This window comes from Hydractinia symbiolongicarpus, chromosome 12 (assembly GCF_029227915.1).
Source record: "Hydractinia symbiolongicarpus strain clone_291-10 chromosome 12, HSymV2.1, whole genome shotgun sequence".
Lineage (NCBI taxonomy): Eukaryota > Metazoa > Cnidaria > Hydrozoa > Anthoathecata > Hydractiniidae > Hydractinia > Hydractinia symbiolongicarpus.
In genome coordinates, this window is record NC_079886.1 from 18387894 (window position 1) to 18413965 (window position 26072).

At 33.7% G+C, this 26072-nt stretch overlaps 1 protein-coding gene across 1 annotated transcript; it reads left to right on the top strand.

Annotated features, from left to right (window-relative positions):
• The first annotated feature begins 374 nt into the window (after positions 1–374).
• Positions 375–25130, top strand: LOC130621917 (kinesin heavy chain-like). Its single transcript, XM_057437286.1, has 29 exons — positions 375–724; positions 2304–2391; positions 4597–4670; positions 5121–5225; positions 5865–5913; positions 6718–6773; positions 7179–7266; positions 7522–7646; positions 7933–8186; positions 8469–8518; positions 8911–9009; positions 9570–9751; positions 9831–9899; positions 10141–10452; positions 10945–10989; positions 11305–11403; positions 11617–11712; positions 19845–19962; positions 20611–20687; positions 21226–21335; positions 21684–21723; positions 21953–22014; positions 22182–22314; positions 22548–22652; positions 22778–22927; positions 23124–23494; positions 23690–23828; positions 24069–24195; positions 24428–25130. The coding sequence occupies exons 1-29, from the start codon at positions 599–601 to the stop codon at positions 24475–24477; spliced, it is 3399 nt and encodes a 1132-aa protein (XP_057293269.1). The 5' UTR covers positions 375–598; the 3' UTR covers positions 24478–25130.
• Positions 25131–26072: the final 942 nt, after the last annotated feature.

Consider the following 26072-nt stretch of genomic DNA (forward strand, 5'->3'; position numbering starts at 1 on the left):
TCACTTTACAGTTAAAAATTAGACTATTTTCCTTTGACCGAAAAAAAGTGAAAACATTTACCGTGCAAAACAAACAAATCAGAATGCATGCAGACAAAATAGAATCAAAACAACAGAGCAACTCCCAAGCGTAGTGCTAAACCTCGGGATCACAAGATTAATGCGGGCTTTACCCGAAAGACTGGAACATAAAACGGACAAAAACGCGGTTAGTCGAAATATCGTATACTCACCCCAGGCCTTTTTTAGCCTGCTGCGCGGGATGAAAGAAAATAGAAAATTGAAAACATTGCTAAATATCAGAGAAAGAAAACGAAAACTATGTGATTTGTTTTGTTTTTGTTTCCGAAAGACTAACGTTATGTTAACATCACGTTATTTCTGACAGGTACCGAATATACTGAATATAACCTATATTTTAGATGCGATTAACAAATTACTTTACCTAAATAGACAAAAATGTAACGTACACGACAATATTCATTGATATTGGTCTGTTTTGTGATCTACGGGATTTATTTTATTCTATCGATTCGCAAAATGGTCATTAAAGTTTCATCGTGAAGTATAGAATAGAAGCAGAGCAGTGGTATCAGGCATGGCTGACCCCAGTGAGTGTAATATTAAAGTTGTGTGTCGTTACAGACCTCAGTCAGAGGCAGAAGTAAAAGCTGGAGGGGCTTTGGTTGTAAAGTTTCCATCAAATGAAACTGTAATCCATTGTGTAAGTTTTTAGTTTAGTTTGGTGAAACCTGTTTTTTTGTGTTAATTAAGTTTATGTGCAACAGCATGTTTATGAAAGTAAAAAAGCTGTTAGCTGTGTTACGTTAATAAAGGAGGGCTATACAATTGATTATAATGTTTATTATAGTGTGTGTTTTTTATAATTGTGAGCTTCGGTTCTCAAGAAATTTAGGGTCAAAGTACTACAATGAGGACTTTCTATTTGTTTGACGTAAGTCAGCGTTGGTGTAAACATCATGTTGTAAAATAAATATATATATCTTTCACAGAAAAAAAATATTTTACTGTTTTAGACATGTGTATTCAAATGTATGTATTCAATTTTATTAGGAATTTTTTCTTGTGTTATTTTTGTATTAAAACATCTTGACAGACAACAGGTGCTTTAGTTAATTTGCAAGTCTTAAAAAAAAGTTTAAATGATTATGCACAGTGAAGTGTATATACTGGAAGTGACTTTGTAAAGGTAAACAAAACTAAAGCACTCTTAATTTTTTTATTTTTTTTTACCTCCATTTACATGTTAAATTTGTAGAAATTATTTTTTTACGATGATGTTGTTTTACTGAAATTTGGCTCTGATAAATTTAAATCACTCTGAGAAAACTAAAAAGTGGGTAAATCTTTATTCATTGTCTTACCAACCCTGTGCTATGTACGAGCTATGTACGCCATGTGATGTCACGAATCAACAAAATATGTACCAACCAAGTTGGCTTTTGTTGGCAACTGTTTATAATTTTTTTTTTTTGGGGGGGGGGACAAAATAGTAACATTTATGTTGTATGTGTGATATTTTTACAAATATATATGTTAGTTTTTTTAATTAATTCTCATTTAAACATTATAACAAAATTTCACATGTGATTTTAATTATACATATATTTTATATCAGAACAAACATGGAGAGACTTTGTGTGTCTCTGGGTTCAAAGTTCATTTGACTGCACTTGCATAAGAATTTAAAATTATTTGCAAAAAACCTTTGGCTACAATTGACCTAAGTTTAATTAGGCATCTCAGTGATTTGTAAATCACAAGCTTAGTCTTTGGAGTGCTTGATTTATGACTATAGGTTTGGCCCAACCTAAGGCAGTTTTCTAGTTGATCTTTTCTGGAAACATTAGACAGGGTATATCTCTCATACTTAAGCTATTAAATTTGTTTCCATGTTCATCAGGTATATTATATACTGTATAAACTTATTTTCATCAGATGAATTTGACCTCTTTTAAAAGGTTATGGTAAAAACCACACCATGTTAAGAGGCAAAGTTTGCTAAGTAATTTAAAACTGGATAAATTTTCTTTGTCATTGATTATTAACATATTTTTTGCAAAATAAAATTGTAATTTAGAATATGGACCAAGCATAACATAAAGATGTTTAAAACAATAGCATTTATTGTTAATTTTAATCACATAGAAACATGTTTAACTAAATATAAAACCTGTTTATAAGTTTTTTTTTGTATTATATCTAATAGATGATTTTAGATATCTATGTCAAATCACTTCAATGTTAAAATCTAAATGATGTTGGTATTTGTATATTTTTAGGGGAGAGCATACACTTTTGACAGAGTTTTCAAGCCTACTGCTAATCAAGAGCTTGTGTATACTGAATCTGCTAAACCAATTGTCTCGGGTAAGTTTTGTACGCATTGATTTTATTGTGTTTTTTTCTTGACAATTTTTTTTTACAAATTAAGTTTGTTATGTCTTTTTTTCCTGTTACAGCACATTTCAAGGTTTTAACAGATTTCCTTAATGACCTTACAAATTAAAATGACTGTCCTTTTATTCTTAAATGCATATGTGATGTAGAATATAATTGTTTTAATTAAAAATAAAATGTTTTGATTGATTGTTTACCATCTGCTTGTATGCATGTGTATATTTGGGTTGTGCATACATATTTAATATATTTAAGGCCTGTTGAGACAACTTTTTTATTGGATTGTCTATAAGTCCATTGCCCCAAGGTCTAATTTTATATTTCAGGTATGGTGTATCTCTTTGTTTTATATATGCCAGTCCAGCAGTTTTTTTTTCTACTGTTATGGTTGTTATAAAAGTTCTTAAAAAGGAAAAATTTTAAATAATGTAGAAATTTACTTAAATATTAAATTAGCAAATAAGTTTTTGTCTACATTTACATAACTTTCATTAAAAAGAACTTTATGTGTATTTATTTTTTCTCACCTTCTTTAAGCTAGCGCAGCCCATATGTTTGCTATTTTATGATCTAAGATATCTTGAAATGCTGTTGTTAAAATGACTTGTGTGCTCTCATTAAAAAAGGTGATGCAAAGATTTTAAAAAGAAATGAAGACTGTCTAAAGCACAGCAGGCAAAGTCATACACTGAAACTAACAACCCACTGCAGCTTACAACACATATTTTCTAAAACAAAATGGCAGCCATGTGAATTGTGATCGATCGTTGAGTTCTTTGTTCTTTAAATTTTTGATCCAATGCAGCTTTGATGATGTGTCATTACATTAAAACCCAAGTATAGCTAACACCTTTACAGTACAAATGACCTAGCACAAGGGTCAATTGTCAAAAAGATTGTCACACAATTTTTTTAAAAAATTAAAAAAAGAGCCAAATCATAAAACTGATAAAGCTATGCAAAAAACATACAAGGTTAACCATTTGGTCCCATCAGTTTAAATAAGGTTAAGGTTCCTTTTTGTAAACCTTTTTGTTTGTTAGTTTTATTAATTTTATTCCTTTGGAATTCCTGGTAAACACCTAAATGTTTGCATTCCTTAAACTTCTATGAAAAACTTTTCGTGCCTTTAGTTGAATTTTTAAATAAATATATACACATGTATATACACATATATGTTGTTATGTTTACTTTTAAAATAAATGGAAATGCAAATTCAAACATTAACTTTTTTTGTCAACGGACGATAATACTTTTTATTTAACACAATGCAATAGTCGTTATTCTAGTCTGTAATGTGCAATCCAAACATCCTTTCAGCTGGAAGTGCATAGATATTGTACCTACAAAATTGTGTTAAAAGACTCTGTTCTTTTGAAAAAAAATTAACTTCTTATCTTTGTAATTATTGATATGACCTTCTACTTTGTTTCATATTCACTCATAAATTTTGGTATCCTATCTTCTTAGTTCATGTGAAATACAACTAACAAATTGTAACAAATAATAAAGCCATTCCTTCTGTATCAAAATATCAAAAAGTGTCTCTTTGAAACTCATGTGACATTAATATGTTTGGAGAACCCTTAATAATTCCTCTATTGGCATTTTAAATTTGTTTTTTATCAAAAAAAAGTTACTTTTAGAAATTGTAAACAATGTAGGTCATAAGAACAAAATATGCAATACTTCTATAAATAGAGCACATTGGAACAGACATTACACTGTGTGTACTGGCTATAAAAAAAACAAGATTAAAACAAACAAAGTCTTTAAGAAAAAGAAATTAGGCAAATTCTCAAATTGTTATTCTTTCTTGTACAGTTTTTATAAACAGAAAAAGAACAATTAAGCCTCGAAATGCATTAAATATAACGGCCAGTTCCTATAAAAAAGTGTATTTAAAAAAAAGTGTTAATAAAAATATATGTTTTTTAATCCATCAAGCATAACTTTTTGTTACCACATTGCAGATTTTCTAGGGCTATTTTCTACTGAATGCTATCTTGCTATGCCTGGAGGCTGAATCTTTGTTTACACTGTACAAATTACTGTTGCACATTCTTGATTAAAAGGGAGATTGTAAAATTTCTCGTAAACCTCTTATTTTTCAGTTAAATATTTGCTTTGTATTTTATTATCCCTTCTTATTAAAAAATATATATTTTATTTCAGATGTCTTGGCTGGTTACAATGGCACGATATTTGCTTATGGACAGACAGCTAGTGGAAAGACTCATACAATGGAGGTATGAAACAAATCTGTTATTTTCTGGAAAGGACATACAATGTTATTGTTAAAGGACCTGTCAAAATTAATTGGAAACTGATCAACTTATCTAGATAAAATCAAAATTTTAAATTGTTAAAAAAAGTACAGGCATATGTTTTAAAACATGGAATGCCACTTTTTTAAGAAACAATCCCACAATTGATTGAACCAAACATCTGTTGTTTGGTGACATCAGCAAAACACCTAAAACCTAAATGGATTTTCCCATGGGCCTTATCGACAATTGATTCAACCAATTTCACTTAAACGGAAACCTACCTTATGCAACTATAATGTTTCATTTTTTATAAATAGAGGCTCTTAAAAGCAACCCTGATACTTTTATATTAAGTACTGTATATTAATATTGTGTTTCTGTGCATAATTTTGTCTGTTGTTTAATCATTATTAATTTGATGCAATTTAGGGGATAATTGGCGACCAAACATGGCAAGGAATAATACCACGTATCATCCAGGATATTTTCAATTACATCTACACCATGGATGAGAATTTAGAATTTCATATAAAGGTTTGTTTAAATGTTTCATTGACATTTAAGTCCCTGAATACTTTGTAAAGTAATACTCTAGTGTAATTTGTGATTATGATGGTTTTTTAATACTTGAAGATCATGGTAACTAGTTACGATAAGTTCTGAATGATTTTATTACAATTTACTTTAAAATTCCTTTTTTCAGACCGAGTTTAAAGATTGAGCTTTTGATATTATTTACTTGTGGCAAAAATTATTGGCTATTTCAGGGTTGCCACAGCTCCGCAAAACTCCTTAATTCTTCCCAGTTTTAAAATGTGTTTTCCAAACTCAAATATCCTTTAAAAGCATGTTTTTCAATTCAAACAGTATAAAGTTGCTACATGGATATAACATAATTTTTTTTTCACTCATGGCATCACTATTAAATCAGTAAAGAAGGTTAAAAATTGCCCCTAAATCTCCTCACACATGACTCTATAAATAAGGTGCCAACCTTGTTTCCAGGAATACTTCTGTTAATATTTTCCCCAAAAAGTTGGCTCAAACAAATATATTTAAAACAATGTTATGTGTAATTATTATTATGAGTGGTAAACAGCTTAACATTTATTTTCAATGCTTCCTTTTAAATCTTTTTCAAAGTTTTATTTGTTTTGTAATTATTTATTTTAGGTTTCTTACTTTGAAATATACTTAGATAAAATTAGAGATTTATTAGATGGTAAGTTTATGTTACCTTGTACCTTTGTGCTTCTATGCATTAGCTTGCATGCTCATCAGCTGGTGCTAAAATGATTTAGGAGCAGTCTTGTCATTCTAATGTGAGAGTACACTGGCACGTCTGCACACATGCCTAAACACAGTTCTCATTACACGTAAAATCCAATATCACTCATGAAAAAGTATATTTTTTCGACTGAAAATGTGACATGATTGAATAAAGAAAACTCTACATGATGACAGAGAAAGTAAAGAATTAAAAAACGCATGCCTGTATACCTATTCATGACATTCAATGTACAGTGTACCTAGCCTTTTCTTTATTGAAAACACTGAAAATCATTTTCTAACAAGTTAAGTAATTTAGCACACCAGAGACTCACATAGAGCAAAATTTTATGAAAATGCTTTAGAGAAAATTGTTAGTAATGGAAAAACATAACATGTCTCCCTTCCTTAATTTTGGAAATTTTAGTATACACTTGCGTCAAAACATATGTTTTCTGAATATGCGAAATTTACCACAGCTTACTATTTCTCCCTAATATTTTTTAAATATAGAAAAAAATAATTGATTTAGTATATACATAATCAGTGTATGATTCAATCCAAGCAGATTGACACAAAAGCAATGTAAAAGTTTAAATCAATCATCAACTCTTTCTGATATTTTTCAGGATAACAATCCTGTCATGCTAAGCTTAAGAAATCATGGCGTTTTTATGCTTGCTTGTTTGTATTTTTGAAATGTACTTCTAATTTTTTTTGCTGAATTTCAACATAGACACATTGATTTATATTTTAGTATCAAAAACAAATCTTGTTGTTCATGAAGACAGAAATCGTGTCCCATATGTAAAGGTAAGATAAATTTTGTGTTAATAGTATATTTCTACAAGTTGGAAGTTCAGTTATTACTAATTTTTCTGACAAATCAGTAAAATCTAATCTTTTATAGTCTAGACGGAATGGTAACGGACGGAAAGATAATCTTTGTTAAATAAATAAATAAAAATTGAACGATTCTTTACTTTTTTTCTTCCACTGTGTTGCTCTGTGCCCATCTTTTTTATTCATAATCCAGAGAAAACATACACCTTATTGAACCACACTCGGCAACATAATGGGTCACTTATAAAATATCATTCACTACGATGAAGTAGCCTTCCCACCTCATCTTGAGTACCCCTCACCCCTACTCTGAATAAAGCAAAACAGACCTAGTGTTTAAGATCTTTTATAGTTGTGTTTTAATGCATATTCTAGGGAGCAACAGAACGATTTGTGTCCAGTCCGGAAGAAGTTTTGGATGTAATTTCAGAAGGAAAAGCAAATCGACATGTATCAGTTACAAGTAAGTTTGGTTCAAATGCTTAAGTTAGATTAACTCAATGCTCAAGCAGCTTATCTTGCATAAATTCCTAAGATCTGAAACCACAATAATTTATGGGAGAGTGTTATGTAAAGATAGGGAAAAAGCTTTATACAAGTCTAAAGGAAGATAATGCAATTGGAGAATTTTACTGAAAACATGTAAAGACTGTGCAAGTATTTAAATGTCAGTCAGTAATCAATTTTTTTCTTAAATTATTTCTGGCCTTTTTTTTAGATATGAATGAGCATAGTTCAAGGAGTCATAGTATTTTTTTAATTAACGTTAAACAAGAAAACACAGAAACTCAAAAAAAATTAAGTGGGAAATTATACCTTGTTGATCTGGCTGGTTCAGAGAAGGTAAGTTTCTATAAAGTAATAACAACAACTGTTTTGCTTTATTATTAACATGAAGATTTTTATCAACATCAACTAGCATTGGGCGCCAGCAATAGACAATCCTTCTGGATTTCTGGGTTTCTGATAAAAAGTTGTGATCATGTTTTTTTCTAGCTTTATTCAGATACCTACCACATTTACATTCTTCTGTTAAAGGCCGTGTTCTGCTGCATACCCAAAAGAACGTTTTCAGCCTCCTAGACCTTTCTACGTCCTCTGCTTCTCAGAAAAGTTTTGTTTCTTTCAGGTAAGCAAGACAGGTGCAGAAGGTGATACATTAGAAGAAGCAAAAAATATTAACAAATCACTCTCAGCTCTTGGAAATGTTATCAGTTCCTTAGCAGAAGGAACTAGCTCCTATATACCTTACAGGGATAGTAAGATGACTCGAATTCTACAAGAGAGTTTGGGAGGAAACTCGCGAACCACTATTGTGATTTGTTGCTCTCCTTCGTCTTTTAACGATTTGGAGTCTAAATCGACATTGCTTTTTGGGCAACGGTATGTGGTAACAAATTGCTATGTCCTAAGTAATTGCTAAGTGTTTGTTTTATGATTTTTTTTTTGTAAAATGAATTTGTGAAATTAGCAGACACTTGGTAAACTATTATTTTTTGTTAAAAGTTTTATTCAATAAACTTAGGAATATTTGAGTTTTGCCTACAAATTTAGATGAATATCTTTCTGTAGAAATAAGCATCATCTTTTCCTAGAGTGTTGTTTCCAATATGTCTTTTTATTTTATACTATGTTATTCTATACTATAATGATTTTAACTTATAGTGCAAAGACGATTAAAAACACTGTTGTTGTCAATGAAGAACTAACAGCGGGTAAATACCATGCTCATAATAATCTTTACTATTACTCCTGATTTTAAATCTCGAATCATGAGCAAGTTCTAGATAAACATGCAAGTCTTGCGATGGTACTACTTCCTTAACAGCACTGGAAAAGATGGCAAAAGCAGTGATGAGAAAAATCACACCTTGCACACCTGTATAAAGCATTAATTTTAGTTTCAAAAAACTAGTCACCCAGTACTTTTTTATGCAGTTTGATAGAGAAATTTATACTTGGGATAGTAATTCATTTCTACTGTTTAACAATCCGCTTGAGTTTAATGCAACACAAAACAAAACTTTTTTTTTTAATGTTATAATAAAAAGCCTAATGTTATTCAGAGTTACTTTCCCAGTCTTAAAACGTTAATTTTTTGCTTCAGACGAATGGAAGAAACGATATGAGAAAGAAAAAGAAAAAAATGGAAAATTAAGGGCCATGCTGCAACATTTGGAAAAAGAACTGAATCGATGGAGAAAAGGTATCTATATGGAAATAACTTCTAAATACTAAAATTTGAAATAACGTCAGTTTTTTTTGTTTGTTTTTTTTTTTTTTGCTTGAAAATGTTGAATATATTATCGATTTTTTTTAACTTTATGACGGGTAAGATTTGATTTTAAGGAACTTGTAGAAAATGTCAAAATAAAAGGTGCTCATTTTTCCAAAAATTCTTTATGAAGCATAAAAATTAGAAATATATATATTTAACAGCTCGATCTACTTCATATTCACTTTTAAATAGCATATATCAGAGAAAGAAAGAATTCTAATTCTGTGTAATCAGTAGATGTACCACAATCGTCCCTAAAACTGGACGTTGTTTGATTACAGGGTACTTATTTAAATCTTTGTAGTGATCTATATAAAACTATATAACTTTCGTAAGTTGAAGAGTATTTGCTTTACATGCAAGTATTAGCTTATTTACTTCAAAAAAATGTGGGGGGGGAAACACGTTTTTGCTCACTGAAACAAATTAGGAAAGATTTTGATCAATCAATCAATCAATCAAAACAATCCATCAATTTGAAAATTTAGGTGAAGACGTACCTGTAAACGAACAGATCAACACTGCAGATAGACGAAGGACGAATGAAGTATTAGAACTATTAGAGGCGCAGAAGTCACCAGAACCAGCACACACTGCTAAAGTATCTGACGTCGAAAAGAAAAGTTTTGATGAAGAAAGAACAAAACTATACAAGCAGATTGACGAAAGGGTAGGGTGTTTTAGGCGTCGTAGAAGACTGCCAGAGTAAACACAGTCAACTAAATTTGTTAAACTATATTGTCTTAAAGGACGATGAAATCCAAGCTCAATCAGCTAATATTGAAAATCTTTTAAAGCAAGTTGCTGAACTGGAAGAAGTAAGATGCGTTATTGTATTTTATTAATTTTTAGTTCAGTTTATTGTTTTATGCTTGTGCGTTAATTTTGACAAAACGTGAAACTAATGTAATATTGAGTAAAATTGAACGAGAAGTGTAGTAAGCTAGATACCGGAAAAATATTTTGTGCTTAAGACTCTTTGATTTAAAGTAAAACAAAACAATAAAAAGTCAAGCCTTTTTTAGAAACAAAATAAACGGTGTTTTTTTTTGCGTTTAGACTCTAGTTTTCACCAAAGCCAATGCTGAAAGTTTGGAGGGCCAAGTTGGTTCCATTGCGAAAGAGCACGACGCTTCAAAGAACGAAGTGAAAGAGGTCTTGCAAGCTTTGGAAGAACTTGCTGTGAATTATGATCAAAAGTTACAAGAAGTCGACCAGAAGAGTAAAGACAACGAGAGCCTGTTGGATGATTTAAATAAAGAACAATCTGGGAGACAGGTCTTAAGTAAGGAGCTAGAACTACTGCAGGAAAAAATGAATCTTATGACACGAAAAGTGACGGAAATTACGAATATACTACTTGGTGAACTGGTGAGAAATTTATTCGTGACCTGACAGGGTCAGGTTTTTAATAACATTGTTAATGTAAAGTTTACTAGTCGTTGTTACCCTGTGTAAAATCTGCGGAAATCCGCCCACCCCCGCATCGCTATTTCATGCGTTCTTGTTCGCTTATTAGCTAAAGTTATAAAATAACACTGCGGGGGTGTCCGAAGTAAAGGTGCGGCGTAACCATTTTAAACACACAAGTATACAGGTATACAGGAGATATATTAAAAATTTTTGGTGATTAGCTTTTTAACGTAAGAGGTAACACTGCGTTTAGGTAAAATTGTCAATTGTGTTAAAATTTGTGTCAAAACTTGTCTACCACAGTTATAACACATTCTCGAGTTTAGAATACCTAAAAAAACGCTACCTTCGGTGACTGAAATCTTTCAATTATTTTACAAGTGGAAATCATTGCATTTGTGGTCTGTAAATTGGATAACGTTTATTTTGATATTTTTACTAATCTTTTAGAGTGAGATTGGAAATTTTCTTGGTGGTTCTGTTGGTGGGATGAAGGTAACATTATTTAAATTTCAGACACAAGTTTTAGACTTCTTTGTTGTATAGTTCTCTGTTGCGTTTCTTTATAAATACTTGATTTTAAAAATTTCAGATAACTATCCATATTTTTCTTGCTACAACTTTTTAACCAGTTAGGGGTACTAGCAGTTTTAATTTTGGAACTTTGTATACTATGAGCTTGTAGATAATAAAATTGTTATTAAAAAATCCTTCTAGTTCCGTTTTCCTAGTTTTCTCACTGTGATCTAATGTGTAACAAGAACTTTGCATTTTTTTCAGCATTATTTTTTAAACATTAATTAATTTTAGCGACCTGAGATAGAAAATGCTTCTCAGTTTGATGAAGAATTTACAGTGGCTCGTTTGTACGTCAGCAAGTTAAAAACTGAAGTAAAAACCATGGTGCAGGTATGTCTGCTGGTTATCATAGATCGGCAAAAGTTTAGGCCTGATATGAGTAAATAAACCACCAGAATAATTGTTATTTATTTTATTCTTCTGTTACGCTTATATTCCAAAAAGGATTTCAATACATGCGCGGATTTGCATTATTATTTCCTACCAGGAGTTTATCTCTTCGTCTACGAATGCATGAAAGCTCATTTTTTCTTGTTGTTATAGGTGAATCAACAACTTGGCAAAACTTGTGATGAGAACCAGAATAAATTGGATGCATTTGAGAAGGATCTACAAACGTACAAATTAACAGTTGCCCAGGTAGGAGACTTCTGTGTTATACGGCTGGTCTCGCCCATCAATGTTAAACTAGAGGGGGCAAAAACTTGGTTACGACAAATTATTGCCAAATATATTGGCTTTTTGAAAAAAAGTTGTAGAACTTTGAACCCTGTTGTGCTAATTTGTTTTTTACAAAGTACTTAGGGTGTAAAGATTGTGTTTTTGGGTGGATCGGGGTGAAGAAGTCCAAATACTTGTTACAGTAAGCATTGCCCAAATAACTTTTTTACACGGAAGATTAGTCCTGTGTTAACGCTGGTGCGAAAACTGGGTTGTATCATTGTAAAAGTTGCAGTGTGAATTGTATTTTTTTTCGTGGGAGGGAAGCGTAAATTTTTTTTAAAAAAAAATCAAGCCTGTTTACCATGTGGGCGGTAAATGAAAAGATAAAATCGATTTGATTAAGCAAGTTGTTTTTTTCTGTAAGAGGAAAACCGTGGAGCGGGAACAGATGTGGTACAACTTGATTATTTCATGTGAATTTCCGACTCGTGTTTTTTTACTGACGTTTTTTTTTTGAAGACAGAGAAAGGCGGTATACTCTGCTCATTTTTCTTTCCTTGGACGTGGTGAGAAAAGGAAAACAGATGTTTCAAGGCCTGGCCATTATCTTTGCTGCTCAATATTGTCTGTATTGTTCTTACTACATCATGCAGAAAACGTTGAAAGAATCCTTTATTTCAACATAATGCTTAATTCTTCACAGAGAAACAAAGCTTTTATGCTTTTCAGGTTAATTTGGTCTTCATCGCAGAGGCTTTTTATCGCTTTTTAAACCTGTATTTTTTTTTGTGCTTAATATTAATAAAGATTAAGACTTTCTTTTTCACTTTATTTTCTTTGTTTTTTTTACTTTTTCTTTCCCTTGTATTTCTTTTTTCTCTTTTCACACTATTTTTATCAGATAAGATTTTAACAGTGATAAAAAATTAGTGCATGTTAACCTGTACGATGGAGTGCTTTTCTAATTATTGGCCAGACCATCTGTTTGGTATTGTGCTGAGCATATTTTTTGTTTTGTGTTGTCGAGTTTCAAAACAGAATGGAAAATCAAATATTTGTGAATCTTTTTTATTTCGGATCGTCAAAGAATGTGTTTCTCTAGTTTATGTACATTGTACGACTACACAGGGATATCTTAGCAAGCTTTGCTTGTTTTGTGCAAGACGTTGTTGTTGTTGTTGAGAAACGAAGTTTTGTCATTTTTAATTTTATCTTGAAGTATTTTATTCACAACGACGAAAAAAGAAAAATACCACCCAATTCAAATCGAGTTTTTATTCTATGAATTGTTATTTATTAAAATTTACATGTATTATATCGGTGTGTGAATGCATGATTGAGTTGATGAAGAGAACCACGATATAAATGTTAGTATATTCGGTAGAAGGGAAATATACTGAATAAAAAAAAACGAACAGCAAACTCATTGTGAAGGTTTCTTATTCTGCCGATCTTGCCACTGTATTGAGCTGTACACACTACTACAAATTGAGAGAAAAAGACAAAGAAATTTGCGACGATTTTTTTTTACATTCTTAATACCTCGACATTCATAAAAAGTAATAACTTTACCGATGACAACTCCGTTATACTCGTACGCACAGTAAACATGCTGCAAAAGTTGTTTCGACGAAGCTTTCGTCGTTCAACAAGCAAAGACGCCGATCGTTCTGTTGTTAGCAAAGATTGTTTACCAGTCAGTCCACAGAAAACTCCATCAAGCGAACAAACAACTTCGAGTATTCAAGTTGTCGCCACGAACGACAAGAACACATCAAATGAAAAACCGCACGATGGCACTCACGAATCAGAAGACACTGTGAAAAAGTTAAACATTCATGAAGGTGTTACTCACACTGAAGAAAGTATAAATAAAGCCGCACCACCTGTGGCTAAAGTTGAGCGTTCGCCTCCACCGAACTTGGAGAGTTGCGGTAAAAAAGTTACGTTTAAGGAGTCTGTAGAGAGCGCAGATGTTAACATGATAGAAGACGAAACTTTATTCGACGATAGTGTTCTAGAAGCCTTTCAAGTAGGCCAACTTAGTATAGCTGATTTCTTAAAGTCGCCACATTCTTCTCCAGATGTAGAAAGACTACCTAAAAAAGCTCGGTCGATGTCGGAGAGTGATATGAACCCGCCGGTGGAGAAGAAAGCACCTCCTCCAAATGCTTCGCCTGCCACGAAAAAGTTGTCCCTGCTTGATCGTGCACACTCGATGGCGATGCGAAAAGATCGAAAAATATCTGCACCAGTTTTTCAGAAACGTGTAAAAGAAGAGCCGCCGAACAAAAATGGCGATACCGAAAATGAGAAAATAATTTTACCAGTAACAAATGGGAGCATACCAGCAAATAAGACAAACGAAAGTAGTACACAAAACAACGAAGCGAAAACGAACACTGCACAGTGTAATAACGACGACATGGAAAGCAACTCGACTGGCAAGCAAAACGAAAGTGCAGTTGGTGCGAATACAACAGTTAAAGAAAGCCCTTCTACTGATAAAGATGACAAACCACGGTTTAGTAAATCCTTAGAAAATTTGGCTGAAGAGGTTTTCGGTGATGATTTCCAGTCGTATCTCGCAAATGCATCAAAATCGCCCGTTAAGTTCTCGTTAACTACATTAAAAAGTGAGGTTATTGCGCCCGAGGAGACTATTCACGATTTTTCGAACACAAACCAACTTCGACCGAAATCACTGTCACCGCGTTACAACGAAGGTGTGGAAACCTTGTCCGAAGACAAGAAATGTCCTCAAACCGCGCCTGTAGGTCGTAAAAACCTACTTCTACACTCAGAAAATACGAAATCTAATCTAGTTCGTGCTCACAGTACTCCAAGACAGTCATCTCGCCTACCCAGACTTGTTAAAGATTCTGAAATAGTTCATTCTGTTGACTTACCGAGACAGTACTCTGAGAATGATAGTCTAGAGAAAAACTTGGAAAGTTGGAATAACAAACTTGATTTGAGATCGGCCACTTCACTCGCAAGTAGTGAAGCCGAATCGTCTCACTTGCGCATGATCGCCGAAGGGAAGGTGAGAAAAGCACCGACTAAGATTCATGCTGATTTAAATACAGAAAATCGAAGACGCACTCACTCCACAGGTTCTGCCGGCTCTCATTCAGCAGTCGTTTTCAGTTCGATACCTTGTCGACAAAGAGCGAAATTTTCGAAAACAGACTCTGAATACGTAAACGTTGGTAGTTTTAGTGAAAAAGATCTCAGCGCTAGCGAATCTTCAGTTATAGATATTTGTTTTCCGCCACCTCCGCCAGTTGAAGAGGGCGGCGTCCCTCGTTTTGAAAATAGGGAGTGGGAACTAATTTCTAATACTTCTCCTTATTCATCAGAGGAAGCGCACTTGGATGTAAAGGGCAATTGTGATCCTTTAATAGAGTCTCTACTGTCCATTGTTCCGTTGCCTGAAAACCGCCAAGAGTTGCTTCCAGCTTTATCGAAAGCGTTAAGTGAAATTGTGAGCGAAATAATCGCATCGAGACGTAAATTGAATCGAATTTTGAAAGCAATCGAAATTCACCAGCAGATTTTGAAAGAACAGAGCAAAGAAATTCAACTACAGGCGAAACAAATCAGCGAACTACGAAAAACTGCTTACGTGTTGAACAATTATCAAAGTGTGGCACACAGGAACGCGGAAAATAAAATTCGTCGCCCACAAAGCGCGCGCACGCATCGTCAAAGCCGTGATATGATCGAATTGAATTACACGTTAGACAAATTGTTACACCAGTGTTCAACTCTGCAAAAAACTCCCAGTGGGGAGGTCGAACAGTTGTTAAAGATTCCCATCCAAGCTGACGAAAGACCTGAATTACGTCGGGCGAACACGTTTCCAACTGCAAAATTAAAAGTAGAGGAAGGGAATAACACAACCATAGAAAAATAAATCCTTCGGGAATGATGTATATATTTTTTAGTTTTGGTTAAAACAAATTAATTCCTTCTTTTTTTATTGTTTGAAAAACTCAGTACGGAGTTAATAAAGAAGATAAAGTTATTGCGTTAATAATTTCGCTTGAAGGCTGCTACGCTATAAATTTGTTGTTTTTTCTAGAGAGGTAGGCTGGTTTTATTTTTCCAATGTTGTTCGTTAATTATTTTGTTTTCACGCTTTGTCATGCATAATTAACTATTTGTGTGATTGCGCGAGAATTTCAGTTATATTAATTGTAACGTTTTCTTCGATGCGGTGAATGTCGAAGTAAAGTGTTTGTCAATAAAACATTATGAATGATATGATATGAATGATTAACCAATCTACGCTGTGCAAGTGGTTAATCATTAATGCGAGGCTATTTAAAAATGACGTCCAACCTAAATGAAAAAAATATATCTGCGATGAACCATAAACTGATCATTTATTTCGCCTGGCTTTACCACTTGCACTCCTTCGTTAGAGATTAATATGAAAAAAATTTTTTCAAACTTCCTCTACAAATAAAGTACACACTGCATATGCGATGTATAAGCAGTATTCCTGTTCTTTATCTTGTTCTTACAAAAATTATGTACAACAAGCTGATCACATAAGCGAATTTGCCGAGATCTCACTTTCTTAAACACAGATGTTGGTGAGGCCCCTATGTACGATGGCCCCTATGGCTCACATCTCTTCTTGATAAAAACACTTTTCTTCTTTCCTCCAAAATCTTCTCTTGAAGCACTTCTCTTCCAAAGTAAGCAACGTTTTCTTCTATGAACTCAAAAAATTCCCAGACCCAATTCTGGTCCGGAATATTGATTGAGCTGGATTTTGATAACTCACGTTTTTGAATAAATGAATAAATTGCCGAAAGCCTTAACGATGTATAAGAGATGAATAATTAACATACTGGTTCGCGGCCATAAAAAAGATCAAGTGGTGTTTGTAATTAAAAACTCTCTAAAAATTTATGGATAGTGGACCATAAACTTAAATAAGAACACATTATGGTATTCTGTTTTTTAATAAGAATACAAAATTTTAACCTGGCTGGTCATTATTCTTATTTTTATATTGTTGTAAACAAAAGACCAATTGTTTAAACCTAAAATCTCAGCCTGATTTTCTATAAAATAAAAGCATGTTAGACTCTTGGTGGACACTACCATAGTTTTAAGGACTCTGGGCAGCCAGCTCTTTTGCCATTTATTGAGTTTATTGTTAAATAAAACCATGAATTAACTACTCTGCTACTAAGATGAATTAATTCGTGATATTGCTTTGTTTATGCACATGCACCCGGACCTGCTATAATAAAGCCGTTGGTAAATTAAGCACGTGTTAGCCGATTATACTTCTTGCGAAAAGAAAAAAATATATACAGACTATAAGTGTAAATTTGTGGAACAGATTTTTAAATTTAGTTTTGAAGAGAAAATTTCGGGCCACGTGCAGAAGAAAATTGTCACAACACTAAAGAGAAGTATCAAAATTCAGAAAAGAAGCGTGGGAATACAAAAGAAAACTGTCTGAATCATAGAAGAGAAATGCTTTTAAATTGGAAGAAAAGTGAGCCATCGCCGAATCTCCACTGGACGATAATCCCGACGATTTTTGTGACGAAAATCGCGACCAATCAAATTTGAGTATGACGATCGTCGTAAAAATCGTCCCGTGGAGATTCGCCCATAAGGGCCATCGTGCCTATAGCCAACTTGTTTTCGATGATACAAACTTATCTTCTGTATTCTCACACTTTTCTTCAGTGTTTTGACACTTGTCTTCTGCACTTAATACTTCTCTGCACGCGGCCAGACACTTTCTCTTTAAAAGAAAACTAAGAAAACTGGTCCGCAATTTTGGACCCATGGTCTGTATATATTTGTTTAATTTTTGAAAGTAGTATACTTGGCTAACACGTGCTTAATTTACCAACAGCTTTATTGTAGCAGGTCCCGGTGCATGTGCATGAATGAAATAATATCACGAATCATTTCAGATCAGTAGCAGAGTAGTTAATTCTACTTATCAATAGACACAACAAAAAGCAAAATGACTGCAGAGAGTCTTTAAAATCCTCGTAGTGTCCACCAAGCAAACTACGTGCTTTTATTTCAAAGTGCTTTATAAGACTAAGATTTTGGGTTAAAAACAATTAGTCTTTTGTTCAGAACAATAGGTCTTTTGTTTAGAACAATAGGTTTTTTGTTTAAAACAATGTCTTTTTTAGAACAATAGGTTTTTGTTTAGAACAATAGGTCTTTTGTTTAGAACAATAGGTCTTTTGTTTAAAACAATAGGTCTTTTGATTAAAACAATAGGTCTTTTGATTAAAACAATAGGTCTTTTGATTAAAACAATATGTCTTTTGATTAAAACAATATGTCTTTGTTTAGAACAATAGAAAAATAAGATAATGTACTACATTGGATAAATACATAAACACTCCAGACAAATATAAAATTTTTATCAATACAATTTTCTGATCTTTTTTTATCCCACTTAATTAGGCCAGCTCGCCTCATGTGATCAGCCCTAAGGTAAAAAAAAATTGAAACAGGGCAGCCTCCCTCTTCTTTCAAGTTCCTGAGATTTAAGACGAGCTCTTCAAATATCTTCATCTGTTAAAGCAAAATTCTTGTATATTTGAAGCATTGCTAGCATTGGTACTATTCTCTAACACATACTGTCATCTTAATTATATATGTGCGAAAATGTTTTACAAAAAAACGCTCCTTCCTTCTCTTTTTCCACAACACTACCTCCACCGGCCGTGAAAACCTCAAGAATAACCTAAAAATAGGCATCCTTGAAAAGACGATTAGAGAATGTAACGTTACCAGTCTTTACTCAAAGCTGAACAAATAATTTATTTGTTAAAAAAAAACAGGTTTTGTTGTGTAACCAACTTAGCACGCGCTTTACCTTTAACACTCTTCATTACAAACGCTTTTTATTTGTTTGTAAGATGAAATGACAGTTGTAGGTAATAAATAAATTGAATTGTCATTGCTTTCGATTTTTCGATTAGACTTTAGATTCTCATTGACATTTGAATGATGAATAACCACACCTAAATTGTCCTAACCGCGGAAGAATTAACTCCAGAATTCGCCTAAATAATCTAATTCTACTAATATTCTCGGATAATGGCACTATTATACACTTAATTCTCTACATAAGCACTTCAGGGTGGGTCTCTTAAAAAACTGAATATAAGCTGTCAACAGGCAAGCGCTTCAAGAAGTGTTAATACTTTTCACAACTAAAGAAAACTTGTCAAAGTGAAAAAGACAGTTCTTTCGTGAGATAAATAAACGTAAATAAACTTCTCTGATGCAACAAAACTGGTATGCGCTGCTACATCCGCCATCATGTAAAGCTGCACGCAACACACTTTGTAGCACTATGAAAATGCAGCACATCTAATACCTCAACTTGCGATGGATTTCAATTTAAGTATTTAGCATCCCTAGTGAAACTGCTTTCGAAGAAATTGTAAAGTGGTGTTATGTAACATATTTTTTGTAGGTCACCTCTAAGATTGCGCATGATGCTAAACTATACTGTAAATCTTAAAACTTACTTCCTACTTTAATACAAACGAGCCTCGAAACGCTCATATAAAAATAGTATATATTTAAGAAAAATATATTTTCGCCTGATAAATTATAATAAAGAACATGGAAATCTGATTGCCATCTTGGATAAGAGTTCTGCGACAAACTTCAAAGTAATGTATCATATATCAACAAAGTCGGTACAATTTTGAGTTTTGACTTTGGATTTGTTGCTCCATCCGAAATTAGATTGCTAAAAACATAGACAGGGGTATAGCGGCTGTGTAAAATCAATCGCTCGGCACTTTGTGTATAACTAGAGCAACGTAACGACATCAAAATTGGATTTAATCCGAAAGAAGTTTGCTCGAAAAACCAAGTGGGGAAAGGTTATATTTCTAGTTATTGCAATACGTATTTTTGAAATGAATACTTTTTTGTTTAATACTAACATGGTATGGACATTTTAAGAGTGCCTTATACGGGAGTAGGAGGTAAGCTTTAACTAGGAGAAAATCTTAGGCTGGAAATCGGGCTGTACCAAAAGGAAGTCCTCTTTCTATTTTTTGAACGAATATTGTGTTATTTTTCAGCATGAAGCTAAAACACAAACGCTACTTGAGAATGTTAAAGAAGTGGAAGCAAAGAAACGTATTTTGGAAGAAGCTGTCGACACGCTCAACGAATCACTGGCCAAGAAAACTGCGAATGGTATGCATATTTTCCAATTATCATGTGGATCTTTTTTTAATAGCCGGTTTTTGCTCGAAATGTTTCTGAATCTGCTACTTTCTGCTAAGAATACACGGAATGTGAACGACGATCAAGGACACTCGTGGTCTTTTCTACTGGTTGACAACTATAATCATGTTCACAATTTTTTGGAAAATGGCAGTTTTCGAAATTTAAAACAGCACAGTCGAAATGCTTTGCAGACGAAACGCTCCAAAAGTTTTGCTTTGGCAGATGTGTGGAGCGGGTGAGGAGCTTTAAATATGCGCTAGTCGCAGCCTTTGTGATGTCGGCATTGTGCAACGTCTAGAAAATCTAGAAAATAGGCAATGCTGATGTCAGCGAAAAATTATCACAGTTTTAGATATCGGATCTAACCTAAGGTCCTAAGTCCGTTTTGAACATTGACAAGTAGAAAGTGCGAGGGTTAAATATTGAAACGACGTAGATTACTACTTGTGGGTATAATCTTCGAAACTAAGCATTTATTCCAATAATTCTTGAACATGATTGTAGCTCTTTTTGAGTGTCTATCTGAAGTCCACTTTCTTTTTACACTACATTGATGTAACTGTAATGGGCGCAGTGCTCTCACATTCATTACAAACAATCTTTTTTAACCTTCAGAACAAATGCAGTTGGAAACACTGAAGGATAAAGAGGAGAAACACATAAAGGGCATGATGGATGCACAAGCTGTCAAGGTGTGTTTGTAAATAAGACTTTCTCCTTTCAAAAAAATGTTTTATTATTCTTTTATCGATTTAATGAATTGTGTTTTAAAGTCTTTGTTTCGTAATTAAACATGTCAATTTTTTTTTCTTCAGTTGTTGATTGGAATTTCACTGACCATGCAAAAAATAGTGTGTTTGTTTGGCCTTGCCATCATTTCTGTGATTATGTTATGAAGCATTTTTTTTTTACATAAATGAAAGCATGCTGTCTCTGGCAGTTTGTTTTTTACACTTTTGCAGTCGCGGTTGGTTGGGAAATATAGTCTAAAATCAGTCGCTACTATGAAACATCGCACACTTCAAACTAATTACACATTCACAAATTTTTTTCTACTTTCGTTTCACAAGTTTCATATATAACATATGTGTCTGAAAACGCCAGTGTCCTCATGATTTGTTTATTACTTGAACTTTCGCTATCTTGAGCATGCCTGTCCCTAAGAAGCTTAGATAGCGAGTGTTCACTGCAGATAGTGGGTTGTATATATTTCTCTTCCTACAATTTAAGGAGGCGCTTGAAAAACAAATGGCGACGCATCATGATGCACACGCAAAGCAAGTTGGTAGTCTTCGCGACGAGATTCAGGAACAGTCTAACATTATACAAGAAATTAAAGAGTATGTTTATTGTTGTCGTTGTTGTTGTTGTCTTCGTTATTTTAGAGGACAAGTTTGTTTTTTTTATTTCACGTTTTCTAGCTAAAGTTTCACTGTTTCTGCAGATAAAATTTGGAGATTGTTAATTTTACGCGTTAATTTTGCTGCTTGAAAAATGGGGGATCCGCCTGAGATTTTATATTTACGCAAGTTAAAACGTAGACAATAACGACAATAAGGGGTTCTGTATCTTCTATAAAGTGTGCAAAATTATGAAATACTATCAAAATTGTTTCTGTCTAACCACGAATAGGTTAGCCAGCAAGTATTCCATTTTCCTGTGTCTAAATTTTGCAAATGTCTTTTTAGGATCATTCAAAAGAAGGAGTTGGAGGAGATTCAAATTAAGGTAAGCAGAAATATAAGATAACACATTTTTTTGTAAAATGATCTTTCTACTGGTGTAAGTATTGGTGTGTACGGCCGAAACGTCGTCAAATGTAGTTAATTGATTTCTCTCGCTTATTTTCTTAGTGCGTCTATGCCCTTCTCTTTTTGACCATGGCTGGGAATCTTAAGAATCTTCGATGAATTATTACCTAAAATTGTATTTTTTTTATTTTTTTTTTCATTTTTAGGGTGAAAATGAAAAACTGCACTTAGAGATTACTAACTTAAAAGGAAAATATCAGGATTTACTGTAAGTAACTTTGTCCTATTGTGGTGTGTAGCGATCGATCTCTTTAAGTAGTGCTTCGTTATATTTGAACTATAATGTGCTAGGTTGTAGAGTTTGTTATATTATTCAGCTTTTCGCTTATACCAAGAGATACTTTTTAACGTACATTGTTTCTTTCCTCTCCATAGAAATTTGAATACGAAGAAAGAACATGCACAAAAGGATCTTCAAGGCCTGGAAGAAACAGTAGCCAGAGAGTTAGCAACATTAAATAAGCTTCGCCAGATGTTTGTGAAGGATCTGCAATCGCGAATGAAAGTCGTAAGTCACTTACAGAACAACATCCACATCCAACATCCTCTAAGAACATGTCATTATACTTTGCCTGATGATGAGAGAAGAATCTCCCGAAACGTCCCCTTCTAAACATGTTCTCGAAATATTAAAGTTTCAACAATAATATGAAAACTGTACCGACGAACCAAAATATTATCTTCTAAATAAAAGATGTTATGTTCTTGTATAAAAAAATTGCTTTCTTATTTCTGTGTTAGATTTCTGAAGATAATGAAGTTGATGAAGCCAATAGTCAAGCACAGAAACAGAAGATTTCTTTTTTAGAGAACAACTTAGAGCAGCTCACAAAAGTGCACAAACAGGTCGGTTTTACTTTTTTTTATTGTTTACATATCGTTCATTAACTGTATCGCTATTCTTTACAAGATTTAAAGGAGAGAAAAAATAAGGGATTATAATTGTTGCATTGGAATCCTTTCTGTTTCAGCTTGTGAGAGACAACGCAGACTTGCGTCTAGAATTGCCAAAACTCGAGAAGAGATTGAAAGCTACTCAAGAAAGGGTCAAGGCATTGGAGGCTGCTCTAAAGGACGCTAAAGACGGTGCTATGAAGGATCGGTCTAGATATACTAAAGAGGTTTGACACAAATTCCGTACTGTCTCAAAACGTTTGTGTTTGCGACTTTATTTTCTGGTTTTAAAATTACACGAGAAGTTATTTTGAGTATGAAAAATATCTCTAATTTATGATTTAACATACCCTACATAAAGTTGTTTTTTCATCTTTGTGTTCCCCTTACTTATTCTAATTTTTACTGCATGGTTTGTTCTAGGTTGACAAATGGAAACAAGCCTATAACAAGAGCCAAGTAAATCGTCGTGTTCATCAACCTCAAATTGCTAAGCCAGTCATACGACCTGGTCAGCCAATCGGTGGCAGTTCATACATAAGGACTAACAGCATAAGCAGTAGCAATTCTCCCGAAAACAACTTTGAGTCATCGAGACAACAAGGAGCTGTTGTCGTTCGCGCTACTTCTCCTTCCAAAATACCTATCGTTCCACCGAATACTCAACCCATAATTAGGGGTGGCACTTATCGAGATGCAGATATGACGTTAGGGGGTAGCGGTGTCAGTCAGCGAGTAAAGACTGCTGTAGGAGCCGACATTTCATCTCGCTCAAGAATTAGAAGGCCCGGAAGGTAGGGTTTTAAAAGAGCTGCTTAGTTTAAAGTCGTACTTAAGGGTCGTGGTGTAAATTAGACCACACAGATGACTAATAGAACTCAAATCGCTTGCCAATGGAAAGTAACACAATATATCCGATTTTTCTTTAGTTAGTTATGTTTTTTTATTTCACTCTTTACGTACTATTTAAACGTCCAATAATTTTTTAGTGAGGATCCACGACGCTCTTCCATGTACGCGGAGTCGACATCGTCATCGTCAAGTCTTCAGGTGAACGGAGGTTCGGGTATGAGAGGGAGTTCCAGCATGGACAGGCTAAATACTATGGACAACAATGGTTCACCAAAGGTAAGGTTTGGGAACTGTTTCCGTTGATCTTTTTGCTTTTAAGTCAGGAACACTCTATTAGATCAACTTTTACCGGTATTTGCGTGAGTCATTGAAGTTGGAAATTTCATCTTTCCACGAACAGTTTCTGATCAACTAAATTATAAACGTTTGGAATTAATTTCATTTCCTTGACTCGAATATTTTGTGGGATGTATGTTTTCTGCACATAGCTAACATTTCTGATTCTCATATTTTTAGAGTCCACGTAGGTTACCCGCCCCGTCCTCGCGATCACCTCTGGCGAATTTATCCGGGCGTGAAGCTGAGATACAAGCATTGCTCACCGGTGGTAAAATACCACGCTCGAGTTCTCAAACAGGAGATAGTAAGTGATGTTAACTAAAATATATAACACTGAATCTTCCCACTTTGCTGTTGGAACTGGTTGAATTTGTTTTCCATGGCCCTAAAACCCAAACAGGAGCCAGTTAACCACATTGTATCTTCTACATATTCTAACAAACAGCTATAGGCTGTTTTTGGCACCATAGCAATTTTATCCCGACCTTTTAGTAATTCTTTTGACCTTCCTAATCCATTGTTTTAACTATTTTTAGGCCCTTGGGAACGCAGAACAGGATCGCAAAGAGGACAAAGCCCGCGGTAGTCAAACTTTACGGAACCGATAAATTGCGTCGTGAAAATGTCACTCGGCTCTTCCGTAAAACTTCGTTAAAACCAGACAGGGTATTATTTCAATCAAAATATAGGTGCTCTATTATTTTTATACGAACAGTAGTCTACTATAACGTTGGGCCATCAAGACCGCAGTCTATCGTCTCGTTTGTTTTAACATAATTGACAGATCAATTGGCAGTTCATTTCATCAATGTTTGTGTTGTTTAACTATATAAAATGTAGAATTTCACATATTTTTTATTTCATATGATAACATTAAAACAAATTTGACTGCTGGCTAATTGTGGATTATAAAGTATATCGGTCACCAGCTTTTTTACGCTCATGTATAGTAAAGAAGTTTAAAAAGCTAGTGATCGAATGCAATGACTAAATAATTTTTTAAAAATATTTAAATGATAATTTATCAATGAGATGTAGTTTCTTAATTATATTTCAGCTTCTAGCTTTTTTTTAAAAAAAATGTGTTCGGCTTTTTGGGTAACTAGTCCGTTTCCATAGAGACAGGTGTTTCAAACTCAAGAAGCTTGTTAATATAAGATAGAAAAAAAATTATTTATTATCCAATTTTTTTTGTTTTTTTGATTTTTGTTTTGGTGAAAAAGAATGGAGTAAATTACACATAGTTTGTCTTTTCTACCCCCTCCAAGGTCCCCTTTATCCAGATAGCCAGGTGAGATAAAAAAATAAAGGTAGCTCGGTTCGGTTAATTTGCTAGCTCACTTCAAAGGCTTAGGTGGGTGTTTGGTAAAATGGCTGGACCGCAGATTGAAAATGCCAATTTGGTAGCCAATTGTGCGGACATCGCTTATATATGACCCGCTAATAAAAGGATTGCATCTTTAACTGTTTACTTGCTTATCTGGTGTACGTAACCTGTTTACTTGCTTATCTGGTGTACGTAACCTGTTTACTTGCTTATCTGGTGTACGTAACCAGGAAGGAAAAGCACATAAAACTTCATCGGGATCTGAAATTTATTCCATGGTATACAAACGTTAGTTCGAAAATTTATATATTTTAAACAACAGAAACCAAACAACTACTCAAATTTGTTTCAAAAAACGCTTGTTCATACTGGTGTCAGCGCGTGCCACATGCAATTTTATATTCCAAGCAAAAAGAAACATGAAAAAGGGATCGGAGGAAGCCTTGAAAAAAGAGAATGGTTAGATGAGGTAACGTTGTTGTCTTAATGTTTTTTATTGAAGCATTTTACCCAAAAATATAACTTTGACATAGAACAAATTGAATTTTTATTATGATTTGGAATATTGATACATGATAGTTATACTGATATTAATGTGGGTTCTGGATGTGGCACATTAGACATACACTGGCATTACCAACCAAATTTCCCTTCAATGGCATTGATTGATCCGTAGCTGTGATAAAGGCACATGCTGAACATACCTGCACTAGGCCTGAACTACAGGACTTGTGATTGCGAAGCGAACTCCATAACCACTAGGCCAAGCGCCACAAACGAAACGCACGCACAAACATTTAAAATTCAAAGTTTACGTGCAACGTATATTACCAAAATTTGACGTCAATCACGTC